Raw genomic sequence first — 22,281 nt, 5'->3', positions numbered from 1 at the left:
ACCCCCCAACTACCCTGGGGACCCACCCTCAATAAAAAAAAAAAACAACCAAAAAAACCCAACCAAAAACAGGGAGAGGGTACCCCAGCCCCCGCTGGAGATGCCGGGGATTGAACCCGGGACCTCATACATGCGAAGCATGCGCTCTACCGCTGAGCTACATCCCCTGCTGACGCTACTCGCCCGCCGCCACCCTTGGCGCCGCCTTCCTGGGTTGAAGCTCCGCCCCCTCACCCCGCCCCTTCCTTTAGGCCCTCCCACGGTTACTGCGCCCCATGGTGGCACGGGCGGAAGGCGCAACAGACAGACGAGGTGGCCGAGTGGTTAAGGCGATGGACTGCTAATCCATTGTGCTCTGCACGCGTGGGTTCGAATCCCATCCTCGTCGAGGAGTTTAGATTTTGATCTTCCCTTGGCCACCCCAATTCCATTGCTTTTTTGCGCCCCTCGCACCTTCCCTCCCCCCCTTCCCGCCCCACTCCCTTTTCTTTTAACAAGTGGTTTTGGGGCCCCGCACAGTCCCACAGATGAGCAATCCCCCTGTACGTGCTCCCTGCCATTCTTACTTGCCCCCTCCAATTTTTTTGTCCCCCTCCCCGCAATTTTCAGCCCCCCTCCTGTTGCAGGAAGGCCCCCCCCCGTGCAATTTTCCAAGCCCCCTCTGTTTAATTTTTTGCAGGATATGGGGAGGGACACCCACCTTGCAGGTGGTGAGGCACCGTGCTAACCCCCACCCCCCCTTCTATTGCAGGTGCAGGACTCCCCCCGATGCAATTTTCAAAGCCCTTCCCCCCCCCCCTCCCCCAAATTTGCACCGGGCAGCTCATCCCAGCGAGTGCCCGGGGTCGGGAGTGGCGGCGGGGCGGGGCCGGCACGCGCGTCTCTGTGGCGCAATCGGTTAGCGCGTTCGGCTGTTAACCGAAAGGTTGGTGGTTCGATCCCACCCAGGGACGCATTTAATTTTTTTTTTGTTTTTTTCCACCTGTGTTTTATTTTTGGGAGCGGAGGACATGAATTGAAGCGCGGTCGCGTTGTCATGTTCCCGGTGGAGCAAACGGGGCTGGAAAAACGGGTGAAGCGGGGAAAAAAAGTGAGGTGGGAAGAGGGGAAAAAAAGCAGGTTTGCATTGGCCGGGAATCGAACCCGGGCCTCCCGCGTGGCAGGCGAGAATTCTACCACTGAACCACCAATGCCCCGTTGAGCGTCTTCGAAGTGACCACCAACCAAGGAGGTTCACCCCCGAGCGGCCCCACGACGCATAAACTCTGTTTATTTACAAGGGGTGACCCCGTGCTAATTAAGAAGCCCACCTAATTTCGGATTAATAGCAATCAGCGGCGGAATAGGCTCTTCCCTTGGGCTGCGCGCCCCCACCGCCCGCCATTTGAATTTCGCGCGCCCAGCGCTGATTGGCCGCAGCGGGAGGGTAGGCGGGGCCAGTCCTGGGGGCAGAGCAGGGACCGAGCGGCTCCGGGGCCGCCCCAGAGCCCGGGACCCGTCGCCGGGGTCCCCCGGGGCTGCCTTTGCCCCCCACCAGTGCGGCACCGAGCCTGCCCGGGGCCCAGCGCGGTCCCTACGGTGCGCGGCGGCATCCAAACGCCGCTATCCGATTGGCTGTTACTCAAGGCGCTGAGCGTCCAATTGGCTCAGCGTCCAATCAGAACGCTCTATTTCGAGCCGGGCTATTTGCATGCGCGGGGTCTCACCGCCCGGCGCGCTGTGCGCTGCTTCAGCCAATGGGAGTGCGCAACGTACGAAGCCCTCATTTGCATAACGCCGCTATAAAAACGGCGCCGCCCGCCCGGCACTTCACTCCGTTGTGCGCGGAGGCTGCAGCGGTTGCGGGGAGCGTTGGCTGAGAGCGCGATGCCGGAACCGGCGAAATCGGCGCCCGCCCCTAAAAAGGGCTCCAAGAAAGCGGTGACCAAGACCCAGAAGAAGGGGGACAAGAAGCGGCGGCGCAGCCGTAAGGAGAGTTACTCCATCTACGTCTACAAAGTGCTGAAGCAGGTGCACCCTGACACCGGCATCTCTTCCAAGGCCATGGGCATCATGAATTCTTTTGTCAACGACATCTTTGAGCGCATCGCGGGGGAGGCGTCCCGCCTGGCTCACTACAACAAGCGCTCCACCATCACCTCCCGGGAGATCCAGACGGCCGTGCGGCTCCTGCTGCCTGGTGAGCTGGCCAAACATGCCGTCTCCGAGGGCACCAAGGCTGTCACCAAATACACCAGCTCCAAGTAGAACGGCCGCAGCCGCCTGCAGGACCCCGCCCGGCCCAACTCAACCCAACGGCTCTTTTCAGAGCCCCCCACCTTCCTCCTAAAGAGCTGATATTGCTGCTGAGACACCCCCTTTGCAGGGATCTTTACAGTTTGTATGTCGCGTGGGGTGTTGCGATAGCGCCTGGATACTTTAAAATCCTTCTAAAATTTATAGGTTTTGAGGTTTTTAGCCAACAAACGTCGTGAAGGGGGTTATTTTCCCCCTCTATCATCCCTGGTGGGGGTTACCCGTCGGCGATGCCGCTTTTCCCCTTCAAACCGTTGCTCCGTTCTGATTGGTCCGCCTGGACGCGAACGTCACGGCGGCGCGAGCCGCAGCGCGGGTTTCCCTCTGGTCCGCATCGGGGTTAGGGAAACCCTGTGGGGCGGGGTCTCCGCGCCCATTTCGGGCGTGGGGCTGCGCGGCAGGGAGCGTCCCGCTGTCCCCCCGCCCCCGACGCGCAGAGGGGAGCGGTCGGTGTCCGTAGGTGGGGGTTGTGCGTTACTTACGCCCCCGTGTGGTGCCTGGGCGGGGGTTACGCTCCGGATTGCGCCGCTCAAAAGGCTTTGCGGGTAACCTGGCGTCTGCGGGGGTTCGAGGGTGGAACTGAGGCTCTTCTGGACTCTTCAAACGCTGTAGCGCTGTAAAAAAAGTTGAGTTTTAATATAAAAAGCCTTAATAAGAGAGGCTTCAGTACTAGCGCTGAGGTGTGTGTGTGGGGGCAGTAACCCCCGCACCTTATTTTCTGTCTTTTCCTTAATAATTAGTTTTTTAATAAGTAATTGGGACATGCTCTTCCCGCGTGGGGGCGACGTGCCTGACTTCTAGTGGCGTTATCGCGTTTGGGGTCTCGCTGGAGACACTTTGGCCCGCAGCGGTGGCGCCCGCCGTGGCTCCAAAACACCACGGATCCAAACGGCGCTCGGCCACTGGCTGAGTCGAGACAGCAGCGACCAATCAGACGCGGGCTTCGGAGCCTCTGGAGTGGCGTGGTCAGAGGTGCCGCGCAGGGGCTGTATCAACCAATGGGAGGACGTGGATTGGAACCTTCATTTGCATAAGGCCAAGCGGTTCACCGCTGGAGGTACCCGCCGGCCCCGAGGCGGGGAGGCGGTGACAGAGGCCGCGAAGGGCGACGAGAAGCGGCTGCTCCTCCTCCTCCGGCGGACTGAGCAGTTGCGCCTCGACCTCCTCCATCGCCGGCACCAAAGGAGGGGGCCCGGCTGTAGCTTGCGCCCTCAACACAGCGCTTCTGGGAGGCAGCCGCTTCTTAAAGCTGCGCGATTTATTGAAGTCACTTTCAAGTGTTATAAAAAACCAAGTCTGGGGGTATTTTTCACCTAGAAATGTATTGAATTTTCAGGTGTTTCTAGGTAACACCTCTTTTAACCAAGCTACCTGCTCTGAATTAACACCTTGCCTGATCAGAGCCCTTCTCACGTTGTGTTGGGAAATGTCTCCTTGTATGGCCTCTTTTGTGGGCAAAGCTCATCTCCACAGTACTTGTATATTTTCATTCCTCCTCTTTTTGGAGTTAAGGCATTTTGAGATGATGGTCCTTCATCCTGTTTTTGAGCCCCGATGCCCCCACCATGGATTAAAACCTGGGTCAGGAATTAATGCTTGTTAACACCAGCACCCCTCCTGCTCCTCCAGCCCTTTTCCTGAAGCAGTGGGTGGCTCTGAAAAGAGCCTTTGGGTTTCAAAATCAAACAAAAACCTCCAGGTTTTAGCTTTGAGTGGCTTGTCCTGCTGTGTCACTTGCCCTTGGCCTTATGGCTCTCCGTCTTCTTTGGCAGCAGCACAGCCTGGATGTTGGGCAGAACACCCCCCTGCGCGATGGTGACCCCCCCAAGCAATTTGTTGAGCTCCTCATCATTGCGCACAGCCAGCTGGAGGTGCCGGGGGATGATCCGTGTTTTCTTGTTATCCCGTGCAGCGTTACCTGCCAGCTCCAGAATCTCAGCTGTCAGGTACTCCATCACTGCAGCCAGATATACGGGGGCTCCGGCGCCCACCCGCTCGGCATAGTTACCCTTCCGCAGCAGGCGGTGAACGCGGCCTACAGGGAACTGGAGGCCGGCGCGGGACGAGCGGGACTTTGCCTTAGCCCGGCTTTTGCCCCCCTGTTTCCCCCTGCCCGACATCACCACTCGCTCCACTACCGGCACTGCTACCCCCCCACCGCCGCCCTGCCTCTTATACCCCGCCGCGGATCGAAACGCTTCCTTCCCATTGGCTTCTTCCCCCCCCCCCCGCAGGAGAACCAATAGAACAGCGCGAACTTCTGACCAATAGGAGCTCGAGATTTGGATCCGCTTCATTTCCATGCGGGCCGTGGCCAATCAGCGAGGTGGACGATGGGGCGGAGAGGTTATAAAGAGATGCCGGGAGGCGGCTCTGCTGAGCGGCGGGTTAAACGCCTCGCTCGCTCCCTCCAGCCATCTGTGATGCTTATCAGCAAATTTTTTTAATCTAGTAAATTAATTTTTAAAATATTAATAGTTCAGTGCAAGGCTGATGTGGGGCTAAGGGCCAACGGCTGGCTCCCTCTCTCCCCCCACCGGGACTTTCAAAGCGTAGGCGGTGATACAGGCGATGGTATGGACGCTGATTGGCCACGCTGCTGGGTGGCAGCCTTCCCATTGGTCCGCGGGGGAGAAGAGGACCTGGGGGGGGGAAGTTCTCACTCAGGTCCGCCCTCAACTGTACCAACGGCACTCCGCTGCCCCGCGGCTGCGGGTTCCCCCCCCCATCACCTCCAAATCCTTAAAAATGGCCATTTTTACCCTCAGAACCCCCTTTTTTCTCCCCGACCTGGGTGTTCCAGCCCTCCCCCCGCAGTTGCGGCCCATGGGGAGGTGCCGGGCGGCTGCTGGCAGGAGCCCGGATAGCTCAGTCGGCAGAGCATCAGACTTTTAATCTGAGGGTCCAGGGTTCAAGTCCCTGTTCGGGCGGACGCACCCGTACTTTTTTTCCCCTTCCCCTGATCACCCTCCCCCTCCCCAGGCTCCACCCTCCCTATCCCCCCTCGGGGCTCGGGTGGTTTTTGTTGGTTTTTTTTTTTTCCCGCGGCGGAGGCGGCGCGCAGGCGTGTGGGTGCGATGGCGGTGCCCGGCCGGGCTGGTCCCATGGTGTAATGGTTAGCACTCTGGACTCTGAATCCAGCGATCCGAGTTCAAATCTCGGTGGGACCTTCCTTTTTGCGCCGCGGTCACCCTGGGTGTGCACCTCCCCCCGCCGGGGGCGGGGATCCCTGGGGGACAGGGAAGGCGGGGGGTCCCTGCCCCGTGTCCCACACCGCAGGGGGACACCCTTTTAGGGACTCTGTGCCCCAAAGGGTGTCACTCCCGCAGGTATGAAGTGAGTCGCTGTAAACGTGACACACCCCCACACCCCACACACCCCCCCTCACTGGGGACCCTGCGTGGCATCCCCTGTGGGACCCCCGCCCCCACTGAGGACGCTGTGTGGCATCCCCTGTGTGATACACCCCCCCCAGGGACCCTGTGTGACATCCCCTGCGTGGCATCTCCTGTGGGACCCCTCCCCCTACTGGGGACCCTGTGTGGCGTCCCCTGTGTGATCCCCCCCACTGGGGACCCTGCGTGGCGTCCCCTGCATGACACCCTCCCCTGGGGGCCCTGTGTGACCCCCCCACGTGTGACATCCCTTGTGGAACCCCCCCACTGGGGACCACTTGTGACATCCCACCCGTGACATCTGTCACAGATCACGTGTGATCTTGTACATGTGACACCCTCCCCTCCCCCTTTGGGGACTGTGTGTGACATCCTGGGGGGTGTGTGTCAGTGTGACACCGCGTTGGGGACGGCGTGTGACCACCCACTATGGTCACTGTGTGGCACCCAAAGGGGTTGTGACACCCCATCAGGGACCACCTAGGAAGTCCCTAGTGTCCGCCACCCTCCTTGGGGACCCCAAGTGCCACCTGGAGGGGGAGGTGACCTCACATTACCCTGTCCCCCAGGGGAAGGGAAAGTGACTCTGCAGCCTGGGCTCTCCCAGTGCCTCCCAGTCCCACTGCCACCGCAGGAGGATGTGACTCCTCCTGCCCCACGTCCCAGATGATGGTGACCCTCCTCCTCACCGAGTGATTGGGCACGAAGGGACCACCACACCCAGAGGTTTGGTGGCCCTGGGCAGGGGGACGGGACCCCCAACCAGCCCCAGGTCCCTTGCTGATGGCACAGGACAGGGGACAGGGACAGGTGTGGGGACAGGAGACCCTCATCACCCCCCAAAAATTAATCTCCTTCAGGGCAACCCCAAAGTAGGACCTCACCAGTGGGGACAACCAGACCCAGGTCAACCCCAGCACCCATCCCCTCACCCCAACCCAAAGTCCCCTCACCGTGAGACTGCTTTGGCTCCAGTGTTCCCAACCCCAGCCAACGATGACCCCAAAATTACAAAATCTGGAGCAAAGGGCAATGCCCGGCGCATTTCACCCAAGTTTTCCACCAGCTGCCAAAAAAATATTTGATCCTCGGGATTATTTTATAGTGTGTAAACACCCGGGCTTGCAAATCGGAGGCAAAGGTGAACCACGCGGCGCCGCGGCCGCGCCAAACCCGTCGGGTTCTTTCTGTTTGTTCTTCTTTCTTTATTTTATTTTATTTTTTAATTAGCAGGAAGATCGCTTCTCCCATCAAGAAACGGCTTGCCAGGTGCTCACGCCCAAGTTGGGGATTTCAACGGCAAATGTTTCGGGTTTTTTTTCCCCAAAAAAGACTTTTGGCTTCACCATGGGCATGAGGTGGGGGGTGGGCTGCTCCGGTTGGGACAGGTGTCCCGAGGAAATGGGGAAGAAGGTTTTGTGGGGGCGGCCTTCCCACATGGGAGCACTGATAAACAGCGGGCAGGCTGATTTCATGGGTTTTGCAATGGAAGGAGAAATGCTGGAGGTGTTTGGGGTCTCACCTGGAGATGTTGGAGAGGTTTGGGGTCTCAGCTGGAGGTGTTGGAGGTGTTTGGGGTCTCAACTGGAGATATTTGGGGTCAGCTGGAGATGCTTGGGGTCTCAACTGGAGATGTTGGAGGTATTTGGGGTCAGCTGGAGATGCTTGGGGTCTCAACTGGAGATGTTGGAGGTGTTTGGGGCCTCAATTGGAGATGCTTGGGGCCAGATGGAGGTGTTTGGGGTCACCTGGAGATGTTGGAAAGGTTTGGGGTCTCACCTCGAGGTGTTTTGTGTCAGTTGGACATACTGAAAATGTTTGGTGTCCCACCTGGAGGTGTTTGAGGTCAGTTGGAGACACTGAAGAAATTTGAGGTCTCACCTGCAGATGTTGGAGGTGTTTGGGGCCACCGGGAGGTGCAGGGGGCTGGATGGAGATGTGGGGGGTTGGGGGGAGACAGGAGGGGGCTGCAGGGGACGTCCCCCAAGTCCGGGGGCCCTAGGTGAGCTGCGTTCTCCACACACCTGAGGGAGCAGGGGCTGCTCACAGGGGTGCTGCTGGGTGCACCCCAACGCATAACCCGAGTCCGAGGGTGGGTGAACAGACGGGTGGTCAGAGGGGTGGACAGATGGATGGATGAGTGGACAGGCAGATGGGTGGATGGATGGACAGATGGCTGAATGGGTGGCCAGATGGACAGATGGCTGGAGCAACAGATGGGTGGCCACACGCTTGGCTGGGTTGATGGATGGACACACGGATGGATGGATGGATGGACACATGGATGGATGGACACATGGATGAGTTCATGGCTGGACACATGGATGGCTGGACACATGGATGGCTGGGTTGATGGATGGACACACGGATGGATGGCAACATGGACGGATGGATGGATGGATGGACACATGGATGAGTTGATGGCTGGCCACACAGATGGCTGGCCACACGGCTGGATGGCTGCATGGATGGCTGGATGGACGGATGGCCACATGAATGGCTGGATGGACACATGGATTGATGGATTGATGGCTGGACAGGTGGCCACACGGATGGATGGATGGATGGATGGTTGGAGGGACACATGGATGGGTTGATGGGTGGATGGATGGACAACGGATGGCTTGATGGTTGGCCACATGGATGGGTGGCCACATGGGTGGCTGGATGGGTGGCCACGCAGATGGATGGATGGCCAGCTGAATGGATGGACAGCTGGGTGGCTCAACAGACATGGTGGATCAACGAGGTGTGGGGATCACTGGGTGGGTGGCTCGGTGGGTGGGCAGGAGGATGGACAGACAGCTGGACCGAGCCTGGGTGCGCCGGTGGCCGGCCACTATTCCTACCCTGCTGAGCCTGGCTGGGTGGCAACCACCCGGCATCGCTGAGTAGCCACCAGGATCCCAACAGCGGCCGGACAGACGGACAGAGGAGAATTCTCCTCCTGAGGGCAGCCAGCCAGCTGGGGAGGCGATGGGTGCCACCTGCCCTCGCTGCTCCACGCCCAGGGGCAGGGCTCCTGCGGGGGAGGGTGGGGAAAAAAAAAATGGGGAATGGGTGGGAAAAGTCTTGGCAAACACAGTCAAACGCGGCCGGGTGCTGGTGGCAACCGGGGCAAGGTGCGCTTGGGGTGGACCTTGGCCACCAGCACCCAGCGGGTGCCGCTGGGGCCCCGGCACCCCTGTGAGCATGGTGCTGGGCGCCGTGGCGGTGGCGGTGCTGGCCGGACTGGTTTTGTTGCTGTTGCTGGTGCCGCCAGTGACATGGCACTTGGTTCCGTTCCTCTGGGTTGACCTGGTGGCTTTCGGCGCCTTGGTGCGCTCCTCCCTGCGCTGCCAGTGGCGCTTGAACCGCCGACCCCCCATCACCCTCCTCGATGTCTTCCGGGACCACGCTCGCCGCCAGCCACACCAGCCCTTGCTCCGCTTCCAGGAGGAGGTTTACACCTATGAGGATGTGGAACGGCAGAGTAACCGCGCCGCCCGGGCTTTGGGCCAGCACCTGGGGCTCCAACCGGGTCAACCCGTCGGCGTCTTCCTCCCCAACGAGCCCACCTACGTCTGGACCTGGCTGGCCTTGGCCAAATTGGGTTGCCCCATGGCTTGTCTCAACTGCAACGTGCGGGGTCAGGCGCTGCGTCACGCACTCGCTGCCGCCCGCGTCACCCTGCTCCTTGCCAGTCTCGGTGAGCGGCACCTGTGGGGGACCTGGGGGGCATGGGGGGAACCGGGGGGGGGATGGGCAGGTCCCCTTCTCTTACTCCTCACGGGTGTGTGGTGCACACGCGTGTGCGGGGTGGGGTGGGGGAGGTGGGAGGGGGTCAGGGAGAGCTTGTGCGTGTGTTTGCATGGGTGTCAGGATCCATACATGTGTCTGCATGTATGCCTGGGTCTGTACATGTGTCTGCACATGTTTCAGGGTCCATACATGTGTCTGCATGGGTGTCAGGGTCCATACACGTATCTGCACATGTGTCAGTGTCTGTCCATGTGTCTGCACGCATGTCAGGGTCCCTCCATGTGTCTGCATGTGTGTCAGTGTCCATCTGTGTGTCTGCACATGTCTCAGTATCAGTCCATGTGTCTTCACATGTGTCAGGGTCTATACATGTGTCTGCATGCATGTCACTGTCCATGTGCCTGCACTTGTGTCAGTGTTCATACATGTACCTGCATGCATGTCAGGGTCCATACATGTGTCTGCACGTGTATCAGTGTCTGTCTACGGGTTTGTATGTATGTCAGTGCCTGTCCATGTGTCTGCACATGTGTCAGTGTCTGTCCATGTGTCTGCATGCATGTGTCAGGGTCCATACATGTGTCTGCACATGTGCCAGTGTCCATACATGTGTCTGCACGTGTGTCAGGGTCCACCCATGTGTCTGCATGTGTGTCAGGGTCCATACATGTGTCTGCACGTGTGTCAGGGTCCACCCATGTGTCTGCATGTGTGTCAGGGTCCATACATGCGTCTGCATGTGTGTCAGTGTCTGTCTATGGGTTTATATATATGTCAGTGCCTGTCCATGTGTCTGCACACATGTCAGTGTCTGTCCATGTGTCTGTGCACGTGTCAGTGCCTGTGCATGGCTTTGCACAGGTGACAGCGCCTGTGCATGTGTCTACACGCGTGTCAGCATCTGCGTGTGGATTTGCATGTGAGTCACTGCCTGTCTGTGGGTTTGCACACATGTTTGTGCCTGTCTACACACATGCCAGTGTCTGCTCAGGGATTTGCTTGCGTCAGTGGCTACACACATGTCTGCACGCACGCCAGTGTCCATGCATGGATTTCCATGTGTCAGTGTCCGTCCATGTGTCTGCACATGTGTCAGTGCCCGTTTATGTGTTTGCACATGTGTCAGTGTCCATACACGTGTCTGTGCACATATGTCAGTGCCTGTGCATGGATTTGCACGTGTGTCTGCACATCTGGAGTGTCTGCCCATGGCTTTGCACACGTGTTGGTGCCTGTGCGTGTGTCTGCACACATGACAGTGTCCCTGCATGGATTTCCACGTAAGTCAGTGTCTCTGCATGTGTGTCCATGCATGTGTTTCCATGTGGATGTGCATGCTATTGCACGTCTGTCAGTGCTCACGCATGTGTCTGCACGCGTGTTGCTCCTGGTCCATGCATGTCCATGTGTGTCAGTGTCCATGCATGTGCTGGCACACGCATCAGTGTCTCTACATACATTGGCATGCATGTCAGCACCTGTGCACTCATTTGCACACGTGTCGGTGCCTCCACATGCGCCTGCACACTTGTCAACATGCGTCCATGCGTTTACGCGCCCATCAGTGCCTGCGCGTGCATTTGCATACCTGTTGTGCCCACACATGCTCTCACATGCATTTCACATGCGGCACACATGGAAGAGCGTGGCACGGCGGGGCTCTTTACCACACATGTGCCAGAGGTTCTGCGTGTCGGGGCTGTATTTGCACCCCTCCCTACACCGTGCTCATGGCTGCTTGTGCAGCCTTTTGCACACACGTGTGCAATGCCCCAGTAAGCGTGTCGGGGCGCAGCGGCCATGCCAAGGACACGGGTTAATCATCGCCAGCCCCTTACCCCAGGGTAAAGGTCCTTTTTTTTTCCTCCCGCCCCCCCCCCCGTGTGTTGTGTTTGTGGAGGAAGGAGAGAGAAAAACATGGGGGCCGGATGCAGTGGGACCCCGGGGTGCCCATCTGGGGGGGTCAGGGGGCACCCTGGTGTGCTGAGGGCACCGATCGGACCAGAGCACCCTTAGGTGATGCTCCAGGTGGCTCCCCAGGGTGATCGGGGAGTGCTTTTGGGGTGCTTTGAGTGGCCAGCTGGGATCCTCCGGGTGCCAGATTCTTTGGGATCCTTGGGGTGCCCATCCATGATGCCACGGGTGCCCATCTGGTTGAGGTGCCCATCTGGGAGGACACTGGGTGCCCACCTGAGATCTTTGGGGCACACATCCATGATGCCATGGGTGCCTGTCTGGTTAAGGTGCCCATCTGGAGGTACATTGGGTGCCCACCTGAGATCTTTGGGGCACCCATCAATGATACCACGGGGGGACATTGGGTGCCCACTTGGGGTCCTTGGGGCACCCATCCATGATGCCATGGGTGCCTGTCTGGTTGAGGTGGCCATCTTGGGGGGACATTGGGTGCCTACCTGAGATCCTTGGGGCACTCACCTGAGATCTTTGTGGCACCCATCCATGATACCATGGGGGGACATTGGGTACCCACTTGGGGTCCTTGGGGCACCCATCCATGATGCCATGGGTGCCTATCTGGTTGAGGTGCCCATCTGGGGTCCTTGGGGCACCCATTCATGATGCCATGGGTGCCCATATGGTTGAGATGCCCATCTAGGGAGACATAGGGTGCCCGTCCCTGACCCTTTGGGTTCTCCCCTTGGGTCTTCATCCACCCTGGACCTCCCCATGTCTCCCCCTCCCCACAGATCTCCAGGCCGCCGTGGAAGAGGTGCTGCCAGCCCTGCAGCACGATGGCATCCGTGTCTTCTACCTGAGCTCCACGTCCCCCACACCGGGCGTCGAGGCCCTGCTGCCCACCATCAAGGCAGCCTCTGATGAGCCCCTGCCCAGCCATCACCGTGCTGGCACCACCGCCAGCTCCAAGGCCATGTACATCTACACCTCTGGCACCACCGGTGAGGCTGTGGGGCCAGGAACCCCCAAGGTGGGAGGGTCTTCTCCTTGGAGAAGGGCAACTGGGAGGTTTTGGGTGTGATGGGTGAAGGTGCCGAAGGTTGTCCCCCTGTGGGTAAGGTGGGGCAGGTGATGGTAGGGAGTTGGAGGCATCTTGTGGAGGCCTTTCTCCAACCCTGACCATCGTGGGGCCACCTGGGCCAGGTTTCTCCTGGTCATGTCCATGCGAGGGTTGGGTATCTCCAGGGCTGGAAACCCATCATGTCCCTGGGCCTGTCCTCCTTGGCATGGGGTGGGACCTCCGTCATCCAATCCTGACCCCAACCCAGTTCCCACCCCAACCAACGTGGGTGCATCTGGATGAGTTTCCTCACAGCTCCTCCCAGCAAGGTCTGGAGACCTCCAGGGCTGGAGACCAGCCATGTCCCTGGGTCTGTCCTCCTTGGCATGGGGTGGGACCTCCCTCACCCAACTCTGACCCCAAACCAGCTCCCACCCCAACCAACACAGGCACATCTGGATGAGGTTCCTCACAACTCCTCCCAACAAGTTCTGGAGACCCACCACCCCGCAGGATGGGTTTTGCCCTCCTATCCCACCCTTCATCCCCAGGACCTCCCATTCTACATGGAACCCCCTGAAGAAGACATTTCCCACCCTCTTCTCCCACCCCGCAGGGCTGCCCAAGGCAGCAGTGATCACCGAGAAGAAGCTGATGATGGTGGCCAGCCTGGGTCGGCTCTGTGGCCTGCGGCCTGATGATGTAATCTACACGACGCTACCGCTCTACCACTCAGCTGGGCTGCTTATCGGGGTGGGAGGGTGCTTCGAGGTCGGTACGTACCCCATGGCCCACGTGGCCTGGCCAGCATGGCCATGGTGTGGGCAAGGGTGGGCAGAGAGGGGGGGTGGAGATGATGGATGGATAGAGAAATGTGTGGAGAGAAGGAAGAGGAAGGAGAAAACCAGGTCCATAGATGGGTGAGTGATGGACAGATGGGTTGGGTGAACATTTTAGATGGACGGATGGATGTTTGATGGAGATGGACAGATGTTTGATGGAGATGGACAGATGTTTGATGGAGATGAATGGATGGATGTTTGATGGATGGATGTTGGATGGGGATGGATGTTGGATGGAAATGGATGGATGGATATTTGGTGGAGATGGTTATTTTATGGAGATGGACAGATGTTTCATGAAGATGGGACGTTTTCAGGAGATGGGTATTTTATGGAGATGGATGAACAGATGTTTGATGGAAATAGGTATTTCATGGAGACAGGCAGATGTTTCATGGAGATGGGACGTTTTCAGGGGATGGACGGACAGCTGTTTCACGGAGGTGGATGTTTTCAGAAGATGGGTGGAGAGATGGTTTATGGAGCTGGGTATTTTATGGACACAGATGGACAGAGATGTTTTATGGCAATGGATTAACAGACGGCTTATGGACAGATGGACAGTTTATGGAGATGGATGGATGGATTGGATAGAGATATATTTTTTTTTATATAGGGAGGGACAGACGTTTTGGAGATGGATTGAAGGATGATGGAAAAATGTGAGGATAGAGGGAAGGGAAGAAGAAAGAGAAAAGGAGAAAGATCTCTGTAGTGGGGTGGGATGGCGGGTGGCCAGGTGGCCAGAGACATGACAAAGTTTAGGGATGGAGAAGGAGTCAGATGAAGACGGAAAAGGAGGACATCTAGATAATGGGTGACTGTGGGGTGGGCAGGACAGATCCTCATGGGGATGGATGGATGGATGGATGGATGGATGGATGGATGGATACCCATCACCCTGCCACATCCCCACAGGAGCCACCTGCGTCCTACGGGCCAAGTTCTCTGCCTCCCAGTTCTGGAATGACTGTCGCCGCTACAACGTCTCTGTCATCCAGTATGTGGGCGAGCTCATGCGCTACCTCTGCAACACGCCCAAGGTAAGGTCCCCACCAGCCCCAAATCCACCTCGGAGGCCGAGTGGTGGGCAAGGAGGTGCTGTGGGGCGCACCCTGAAGTGGTCCTTCTCTTTGTCACCCCACAGCGCCCCAATGACCGGGAGCACGGGGTGCGCATGGCGTTGGGCAATGGCCTGCGGGCAGAGGTGTGGAAGGAGTTCCTCCAACGCTTTGGGCCCATCTCCATCTGTGAGTTTTACGGGGCCACTGAGGGCAACGCTGGTTTCATCAACTACACCGGCAAGATCGGAGCCGTGGGCAGAGCCAACATGTTCCTCAAGGTGAGGTGATGATAGTGTTTGGGGGTGAGGAAGCTCCTCAAGGTGAGATGGTGATGATGGTGTTTGGGGGTGGGGAAGCTCCTCAAGGTGACCTGATGATGATGACGGGGTGTGTGTGTGGTGGGGAAGCAAACGCTGGCTGCCTCGGGGAGACCTGATATGGCACCTCCAGTTGGGTTGGTGCCAAGAGTAGGGGGTTGTCCAGGGGACCCTCTTCACGGTACTGTCAACAGTGACCTCCCTGGGGAAGCCAACGCCTGTCCGTCAGGTTGGGTTGAATCCCAAGCAGGATCTCCAGGGCCCCTCTTTTTCACATCCCAAAGGAATCCCTTCTGCCTGGTTGGCCAATGTTGACCCAGCAGCATTGACTCCAAGTCTTTTGGAGCGTCCAAAAGTGACCTGGACACCTCTATAGCCCCAAGAAAGGCCACTCGGTGTCACTTCTCGGTCCCCAGCCAGCCGGGTGTTGAACAAAAACTGCAAAAATCAGCTTTTCTCCATCTTTTCCCCCCACAGTCACAGCGCTCAGCCTTCTCCCACGGGTCTTTGATTTGAAAGTCAACCGTGAGGAGGTCGGTCAAGGGTCGAATTGATCCAATTAAATCTTATTTTAATATAAAGGGAGATCAACTGGGATTGGAAAACGAGCGGCTATCTGGGATGTTGGCATCTGGGGGAGGCGAGAAGGTGTTTCCGTGGGTGGCAATGAGCAAGTGGGAGAAGGCGGACAGGTGGGAGAAGGCAGACAAGTGGGAGAAGGCAGGTGACCACGTGGGAGGAGGCAGGTGAGCAAGTGGGAGAAGGTAAACAAATAACAGAAGGTGGGACCTGGCATGGGAAGAGAATTCTTCCCACTCTTTTTAATCCCCAAGTTTCTCTTCCACCCACCAGTTTCTCTCTCTCCCTCTTCTGCCCTCCAGAGTTTTGCTCCCTTTGAGCTCATCAAGTACAACGTGGAGGCGGATGAACCCGTACGTGACGAGCGAGGTCTCTGCATCCGAGTCCGCCCCGGTAAGTGGAGATGAGCCTTCCGAGGGCCTTTTTGGAAGGCAAGAGGGGCAGACAGTGGGTTTGAAATGCATCAAACCCACCTCTTGGGCCTTATTGTCACTGTCTTGGTGGCTGGAAGCCACCAGAAACCCCTCAAAGAAAGAGGAACATCATCCCTGCGCACCTGGTGGGGCGTGGAGGTGACATTCCCCAGGGCCAAGGTGGTTCCTGACCAGCCTCCAACCCTCCTTTCCCTCCCTGAAGGTGAGACAGGGCTACTGGTCATCAAAATCACCAAGAACACCCCATTCCATGGCTACGCGGGCGATTCCCAGAAGACAGAGAAAAAGATCTTGAGGGATGTCTTGGTCAAAGGTGATGCCTTCTTCAACAGCGGTGACCTCCTTGTGATTGACCATGAAAAATTCGTCTATTTCCAGGACCGCGTGGGAGATACTTTCCGGTAACTCTGTTGCTCTCACACCCATGGCTGGGTAGGCAACGCCACCTACCAACCCAAATCCCCCCCTCACAGCTTCATCCCTTCTCCTCCCCAGGTGGAAAGGTGAGAACGTGGCCACGACAGAGGTGGAAGCCACTCTTGCCATGGTGGACTTCATCCAGGAGGTCAATGTCTATGGGGTGTCTGTGCCAGGTGAGTACAGGGTGGTGCAGGGGGCCATTGAGTTGGACCAAACTAAGAATCCGGTGAGGTTTCAGCCACGTGATGTGCCCCCAGGTGGCCTGGGTGGCCACCAAGAAGCCTCAAGTAGAACAGAAGGGACCTACAACCATCACCTAGTCCAACTTCCTGACCACCTCAGGGCTCAAGTGACCCAAAATAAGAGTCTGGTATCGGTTTTAGCTCGTGATTATCGCCACAATGGTCCAAAGAGCCAGCAAGAAGACTAAACCAGGATTAGGTTGCTCCGAAGAAGCATCTAGTATGGTTTGGGGCAAGTAACATGTCCACAGAATGGCCCAACTGGCCACCAAAAAGGTTAAAGTAGGACTTACTGACCCAAAGGAAGTTTCTGGCATGGCTTTGGCACACAGTGGGCACCTGTGAAGGTCCTGAGTGGCCACTGGGAAGGTTAAAGGGGGACTTGGTTGCCCAAACCAAGCATCCAGCATTGTTTTGGGCATACAAGGTGGCTACTTGGACCCCTTGCAGGAAGTCCAAGCATCCACCGAGAAAAGTAAAATGGAATTTGGTTGCCCAAAGAAAGTGTCCATTGCCATTCTGAGCACACAGGGTGCCACTGTAATGGTCCGAGTGGCCACAAATGAGGCGAAAGTGGGAAATGTTGACCCAAAACAAGCATCCAGCGTTGTTTTGGGTACGCGATGTGCCTCCACCATGGTCCCAGCGGCCTCCAAGGCAGCTAAACTAGGACACATTCACCCAAGTGGTCCCCAAAATGGTCCAAGTGGCCACCAAGAAGAATCAAATGAGAATCGGTTGCCCAAAATAACCCTCCGGCGTTGCCTGCAGGGTGCGAGGGGAGGTGCGGCATGGCAGCCATCCGCCTGAAAGCCGGGGCAAGCTTTGAGGGCGAGAGCTTCTACACCTTCACAGGGGACACGCTACCCAGCTACGCAGCCCCCCGCTTCGTGAGGATCCAGGTCAGAGGTCCCAGGGTCCCAGTGGTGGCCGGGGGATGGGTTCGGTTTGGTCTTCTGCCAAATGAGTCCTTTGGATGAAGGGCGACGCAGCTGCGCCCATTTCCGATGGCCATGTTGGGTGTCCCCCATGTTTCCCATGACCATGTTGGGTGTCCCCCAAGTTTCCAACAATGGTACTGGTGTTGGGGTTCGGTGGTGATAGCACCCTGTTGCCGAAGACACTGTCCGTTGATTTCTGGTGATGGTCACCCAAAAAAATCAAATGACCACATCAGAGTCACCCTCTACTGACAACGGTATCAAGGTCCTTCCTTCCCCGTGACTGCTGTGGTCACCCTGTGCCCATGATCTGACGCCACCATTTGGTGCCGCCAGCGGCGTTGAGGTCCCCTATTTCTGAGGACGGTGCCCACGCTGGGTACGCTGTCCCTGCATCCCCACCCCACTACCCCATTTCTGATGACCCCCATCCACCTCCACAGGATACTTTGGAGATCACGGGGACCTTCAAGCAGTGCAAAGGCAACCTCGTCAAAGAAGGCTTCGACCCCAATGTCATCAAAGACCCCCTCTTCTTCCGCGATGACAAGAAGAAATCCTACGTGCCCTTGAACCCCGACACCTACGCCGCCATCCTGGACATGAAGCTCAACCTGTAGAAGAAGGAACCACACCAGGGTCTCCACAGTGGCCCAGGGGGGGCTAATTGCCTCAGGGCAATTAGCAAGACCAATTTGGGGCTAATCAGGCAGTTTTCACATCCTTTGAGGAGTTTTTTAATGGTGTTGGAGCACGAGGAGGGTGACTGGCTGGTCTCGGTGTTCGCTAACCCACCCCAGGCTGGCTGCGGCAATTAAAAGCTTAATTCCAATTATTTGGGTCCAGGTGGGTGCTGGGCTGTTGAGGGGCTGTTTTCCAGGGCCTGATCGATGCTTTTTCCCTTCTGGAGGGGGCAAGTGGTGGCCCAAATCCTCCCTGCTGCCGAGGAGGGAATATTTGCTCAGCACTGGCCTCTTCCTTGCCCACGGGGATGGATTTAGCCCCCGAACACTCTCACATTCCCACCCGGGGCTCATTGAGCTGCTTCAGCTCATCTGTATGGAACAAAATCCATTTATTTCTCTCCCTGACCCAATTTTCTGCTCCATCAATGACTTAAAACTGGCTCGGGAAGGCAGCCCAGGCTCCCCCAATCTCTTGGAGCTGTGTGAGGTGCACTGAGCCCCCACAACCACATCAGCTCCTTCCCACCCTTCCCCATCACCACCGAACGATGTAACTGGCACCAAAGGAGCCCATTTCTCCCTGCTGCCGCTTTCTGCCGGATCGGGTGGCAAAACCGCCTTGCAAGCGCCATCCCGGCTCTTCCTCTCCCAACCGCGAGCCGTCACCCTTTGAATTTTTCATAGAAAAGGTGAAATCTTTTATTTACAAACCTTCCCAGTGGCAGTGGGGCGGGGAAGAGGAGGAGAAGAGCTACGCATCCGTCGGGAACCCTTCACTTGGTGCCATCCCCGAGGAGCTGCAGCTCCACCATCCGTGGGGGGGATTCTTTGGGGGTGCGGCGGATCTCGAGGGGGCCGCGTTGTTCCTGCTGGAGCTCCCCCACGCGAAGCCGCAGGCGTTGCTCGCGTCGTTTACAAGCTTGGAGTTGCCGTTGGGCTTTACTGAGGGCGTCAAGGGCGGCTTCGGCACGACGTTTCCAAAGCAGGGCATTGCCCACCTGGTAGCTGTGCTCACTCTGGATGTACGCTCCCACCGGCGGTGGCAGCCGCAGCATGTAAAGGGAGGGGGATACGGGGCGAGGAGGGGCTGGGGGGGCACCTTCGGGCAGAGCCGGGGTGGCCGTGGCTTCTCCGTCCCCTGTGGCCACCAAAAGGCTTTCTGGGAGGGGGCCACGGGCACCTGAAGGGCCGGGAAGGGCTGGGACACCCCCGTGGTCACCGGCCGGGGGGGCACCAGGGTCTTCGCCTTCCCCCGGGAAGCAGGAGACGTCAGCAGTAAAGGGGGGGTCCGGGGGGGAAGGAGTGGGGTCCTGCCTGCGGAGGGAAAGAGGAGATTAAATCGGGGGGACCCCGCAGCACACCACCCCTCCCCCACCCCCTGGGACTCACCTCCACCTCCTGGTAGCCCGAAGGGGTTTTGGGGTGTCACTCTTGGGCGCGGGGGGCTTCAGCTTGGTGGCCCGGGGGGGTTTGGGGGAGGAAAATTCAAAGACGGTGGGCACGGCCCCTTCCTTGAGACGGTGGTAGCCACTGTGAGGGGTGGAAAAATGAGGGGGGATGTCAGTTGGTGGCATGGGGCACCCCCAAAGGCCCTGGGGAGGGGGATCCTCAAGGTTCCCCATGGTTGTCAGTGTCCTCAGGCTGTCTGCACCCTGCAGCTCTAGGGGGTCCCCAAAAGTCCTGGGGGTGGAGGGGGGGGGCTCCAAGCTCTAGGGCAGACTTTGGGGAACCTCAAAAGCCTTGGGGGGGTCTCCCCAAAATGCTCAGGGGGGACCCACAGCCTGCGAGGTCTCTTGGGTGCCCTAAAGCCCTGAAACAGGAGGATGGGGGTCCGCTGAAAGCCCCTGGGGGGGACCCCAGGGTGCTCCATACCATAACCCCCAGGTCCCTGGGGTACCCCCAAGACCTTTGGGGGGGGGAGCTGGGGTACCCCAAGTCTCTAGGAGAAGGTTTATGGGCCCTAAAAAAGCACTGGGGGGGGATGACACCCCAAAAGCTTTGGCGGGGGGACCCCACGGTGCTCCATAAGCCCCAAAGTCCCGGGGACCCCACAAAAGCACTGCAAGGTGGGGGAATCCCAGCTGGAAAACTGAGGTTGGAGCAAACCATTGCAACCGCTAGTGGGGGAGGATAGACCGAGTCAATTCCCAGTCTGGAACAGTCCATTTTCCATAAAAATGGGGGTGTGTGTTGTGGTGTTAATTAGGCCGACCCATTCTCAACAGGGGAAAGGGGTGGCCTCACACATCGTTAAGTGCTTTGTTAATTACCTGAAGCCGACTATCTCAAAGCAGCTCTTCTCAAAGTGCTGGGAGCAGAAGTAAATGTACTTGGAGGCTGGGTCCCACAGGCCCTCTCCGCTCGCGTCCCGCCGCCGGCTGTTCTCCAGCCACAGTGCCCGCCGCGGGTTGTCCTTCTTGGGCAGCCTGGGGGGAGCACGGGGGGACGGGGGACACACACACACGCACCGGTCAGCTGCAAAACTGTGGCCTCAGATTACCCGCCCCCGCCCCCCCCCCCGTTTTCTGCAAGGTTGGAGGGGTGCTCCCGCCCCTGAAAATGGAACAGTCCAGGGAGGCCTGGTTAAAAGGGATGGGGTTAAACCATTCCTAAAATGGGGAGTTGTGGGGGAGGAGCCCTGTACCTGGTGGAAACCATTGCTTCGGGTAGGGGTGGTGGTGGTCTAGCTGGACTAAACCATTGCTAAAGGCAGGGGGGGCACATACTAGGCCAACCCATTGCGCAGGGAAGGGCACACCTGGGCCAAACCATTGCAAAGAGGAGGGGCATACCTGGGCCAAACCACTGATAAAGGGGGGGACACACCTGGGCCAAACCATTGATAACAGGGGGTGCACACCTGGGCTAAACCATTGCTAAAGGGGAGTGGCATACCTAGACCAAACCATTGCCAAAGGAGGGGGAAACACACCTGGGCTAAATCACTGCTAAAGACGTGGGAGGACACTACACCTGGGCCAACCCATTGCAAAGGGTGGGAAGACACGTGGGCCGACCCATTGCAAAGAGAGGGGGGAAACAAACAGCTGGGCTAAATCATTACTACAGTGTGTATTGGAGCGCGTGTCTCTGTGTGTGTCTGTGTGCAAACGAAGCATTAAGAGGTGAAAAACCTCCCAAATAAAATCAACTCAAGGCAGGAACAGGGAGAAGTCCCCTGGCCAGACCATTTTGGGGGGGGGCAAAGAAGAGGTCAAGGGGGGAGAGGGGGGGCTGTCCCCCCCAGGTGGTGTGGGGGCACCCACCGGTGGAAGGAGATGCCTCGGTTGCGGGTCTCCCGAGTGTCACGGGTGCAGCAGCCGGCAGCAGAGCAGTGACGGGGCATCTGGGGGGGGGGGCAGAAAGAGGTGGGTGGAGTGAGAAGTATCTCCCACAGGACACCCCCCACCAAATTCAATGCTTTTCCTGCCCCCCAGGTGCCATGCAACCAGCCAGAAGCTTAGACGCCCAACTGCCCCAACCCCCAACCAACTCAGACCCTCATATGCCTCCCCAATCCTTGTGCTACCCCCCGAACCCCAAAAGCCCTCCAGGACCCCTCCAGACACCCCCAAAGCCCCATGTCCCCCCATCAGATGCCCCCCCCCAGCCAGACCTTGTCCCCAGAGATACCCCAGACCCCCAGATATCCCCCCACATGAGCCACCACAGGCCCTCAAGCTGCCCCAGAGCCTGAAGTGCCCCCCCGCCCGAGCTGCCCCACACCCACTGGTGCCCCCTACAAGTTCCAGCCCCCCCCCTCGAGTCCCAATGCCCGCCCCGGTGCCCCCTCAGAGCTCTAAGTGTCCCTCTCCCCCCTCCAGGTCATTAAGTCACCGGGGCGGGGTAGAGCCGGGGGTGGGGGAGCACCAGGGTATCCCCCGGGCTGGGGGGTGGGGCAGATGACGTTACGAGGAGGCAGGGCACCCCAGGGTCGTTGCTAAGGGCCCTTTGGGAGGGCGGCGGTGGGGAAGGGGGTTTGGGGCGGAGCACGCCGGGGCAGGACAACCCCCCTCCCCCCTCCCCGCCCCAGGGGGCCTGTTCCTGGGGTGGGGGGCGGTCTTGGGTCCCTCTGTCCCGTCCCCCCCCCTACCCCCGCCCGTGCGCTGCCTCACCTCGGCGCTCCCATCCCGCCGCCACCGCCCCCACCGCCCAGCCCCGGCTCTCGCGAGACGCCGCGGGACTCTCAAATCCACGCCCCTTTCTTCCCCTCATTGGCTGCGCCCCCGCAGGGTGGGCGGTGCGCCTTCAGGCCGGTTCCTTCGTTTGCATGCTGCGCTGTCATTGGCCAGAAGAGTCCCTCCCCGCCCTTATTAGCCATGCGAGCCACGCCCCTCCGCCGCGAGCT

The 22,281-nt window shown here is 58.5% G+C and overlaps 4 protein-coding genes and 6 non-coding genes across 11 annotated transcripts; 6 read left to right on the top strand and 4 right to left on the bottom strand.

Annotated features, from left to right (window-relative positions):
* Positions 1-95: 95 nt before the first annotated feature.
* On the bottom strand, positions 96-167 carry TRNAA-CGC (transfer RNA alanine (anticodon CGC)). Its single transcript has one exon. It is a non-coding gene; the product is annotated as a tRNA-Ala (tRNA).
* A 139-nt stretch (positions 168-306) lies between these two features.
* Positions 307-388, top strand: TRNAS-GCU (transfer RNA serine (anticodon GCU)). Its single transcript has one exon. It is a non-coding gene; the product is annotated as a tRNA-Ser (tRNA).
* A 491-nt stretch (positions 389-879) lies between these two features.
* Positions 880-953, top strand: TRNAN-GUU (transfer RNA asparagine (anticodon GUU)). The gene has a single exon. It is a non-coding gene; the product is annotated as a tRNA-Asn (tRNA).
* Positions 954-1,122: 169 nt separating this feature from the next.
* On the bottom strand, positions 1,123-1,193 carry TRNAG-GCC (transfer RNA glycine (anticodon GCC)). Its single transcript has one exon. It is a non-coding gene; the product is annotated as a tRNA-Gly (tRNA).
* Positions 1,194-1,801: 608 nt separating this feature from the next.
* LOC130149606 (histone H2B 5) lies at positions 1,802-2,439 on the top strand. The gene has a single exon (XM_056339435.1). The coding sequence runs from the start codon at positions 1,867-1,869 to the stop codon at positions 2,245-2,247; it is 381 nt and encodes a 126-aa protein (XP_056195410.1). The 5' UTR covers positions 1,802-1,866; the 3' UTR covers positions 2,248-2,439.
* A 271-nt stretch (positions 2,440-2,710) lies between these two features.
* Positions 2,711-5,002, bottom strand: LOC130149604 (histone H2A type 2-C-like). The gene has a single exon (XM_056339432.1). The coding sequence runs from the start codon at positions 4,596-4,598 to the stop codon at positions 4,026-4,028; it is 573 nt and encodes a 190-aa protein (XP_056195407.1). The 5' UTR covers positions 4,599-5,002; the 3' UTR covers positions 2,711-4,025.
* A 150-nt stretch (positions 5,003-5,152) lies between these two features.
* TRNAK-UUU (transfer RNA lysine (anticodon UUU)) lies at positions 5,153-5,225 on the top strand. Its single transcript has one exon. It is a non-coding gene; the product is annotated as a tRNA-Lys (tRNA).
* Positions 5,226-5,393: 168 nt separating this feature from the next.
* On the top strand, positions 5,394-5,465 carry TRNAQ-CUG (transfer RNA glutamine (anticodon CUG)). The gene has a single exon. It is a non-coding gene; the product is annotated as a tRNA-Gln (tRNA).
* Positions 5,466-8,767: 3,302 nt separating this feature from the next.
* SLC27A5 (solute carrier family 27 member 5) lies at positions 8,768-18,082 on the top strand. Of its 2 annotated transcripts, XM_056339353.1 has the most exons (10): positions 8,769-9,378; positions 12,140-12,349; positions 13,025-13,183; positions 14,169-14,293; positions 14,398-14,592; positions 15,513-15,603; positions 15,847-16,045; positions 16,140-16,237; positions 17,078-17,208; positions 17,691-18,082. In XM_056339353.1, exons 1-10 carry the CDS (start codon positions 8,883-8,885, stop codon positions 17,865-17,867), a joined length of 1,881 nt encoding a protein of 626 aa, XP_056195328.1. In that variant the 5' UTR covers positions 8,769-8,882; the 3' UTR covers positions 17,868-18,082. The 2 variants fall into 2 exon arrangements, with proteins under 2 accessions (XP_056195329.1, XP_056195328.1); XM_056339354.1 differs by lacking the exon at positions 17,078-17,208 and having other exon boundaries at positions 8,768-9,378.
* A 525-nt stretch (positions 18,083-18,607) lies between these two features.
* Positions 18,608-22,128, bottom strand: THAP7 (THAP domain containing 7). The gene is made up of 5 exons (XM_056339401.1): positions 22,049-22,128; positions 21,200-21,279; positions 20,204-20,359; positions 19,323-19,463; positions 18,608-19,247 (listed from the first exon to the last, which is right to left on the bottom strand). Exons 2-5 carry the CDS (start codon positions 21,277-21,279, stop codon positions 18,707-18,709), a joined length of 918 nt encoding a protein of 305 aa, XP_056195376.1. The 5' UTR covers positions 22,049-22,128; the 3' UTR covers positions 18,608-18,706.
* Between the last annotated feature and the right edge of the window lie 153 nt (positions 22,129-22,281).

Source organism: Falco biarmicus, chromosome 5, assembly GCF_023638135.1.
Source record: "Falco biarmicus isolate bFalBia1 chromosome 5, bFalBia1.pri, whole genome shotgun sequence".
NCBI lineage: Eukaryota > Metazoa > Chordata > Aves > Falconiformes > Falconidae > Falco > Falco biarmicus.
Note: the sequence above shows the minus strand (reverse complement) of the source record. Positions and strands in the feature narration are given on the sequence as shown.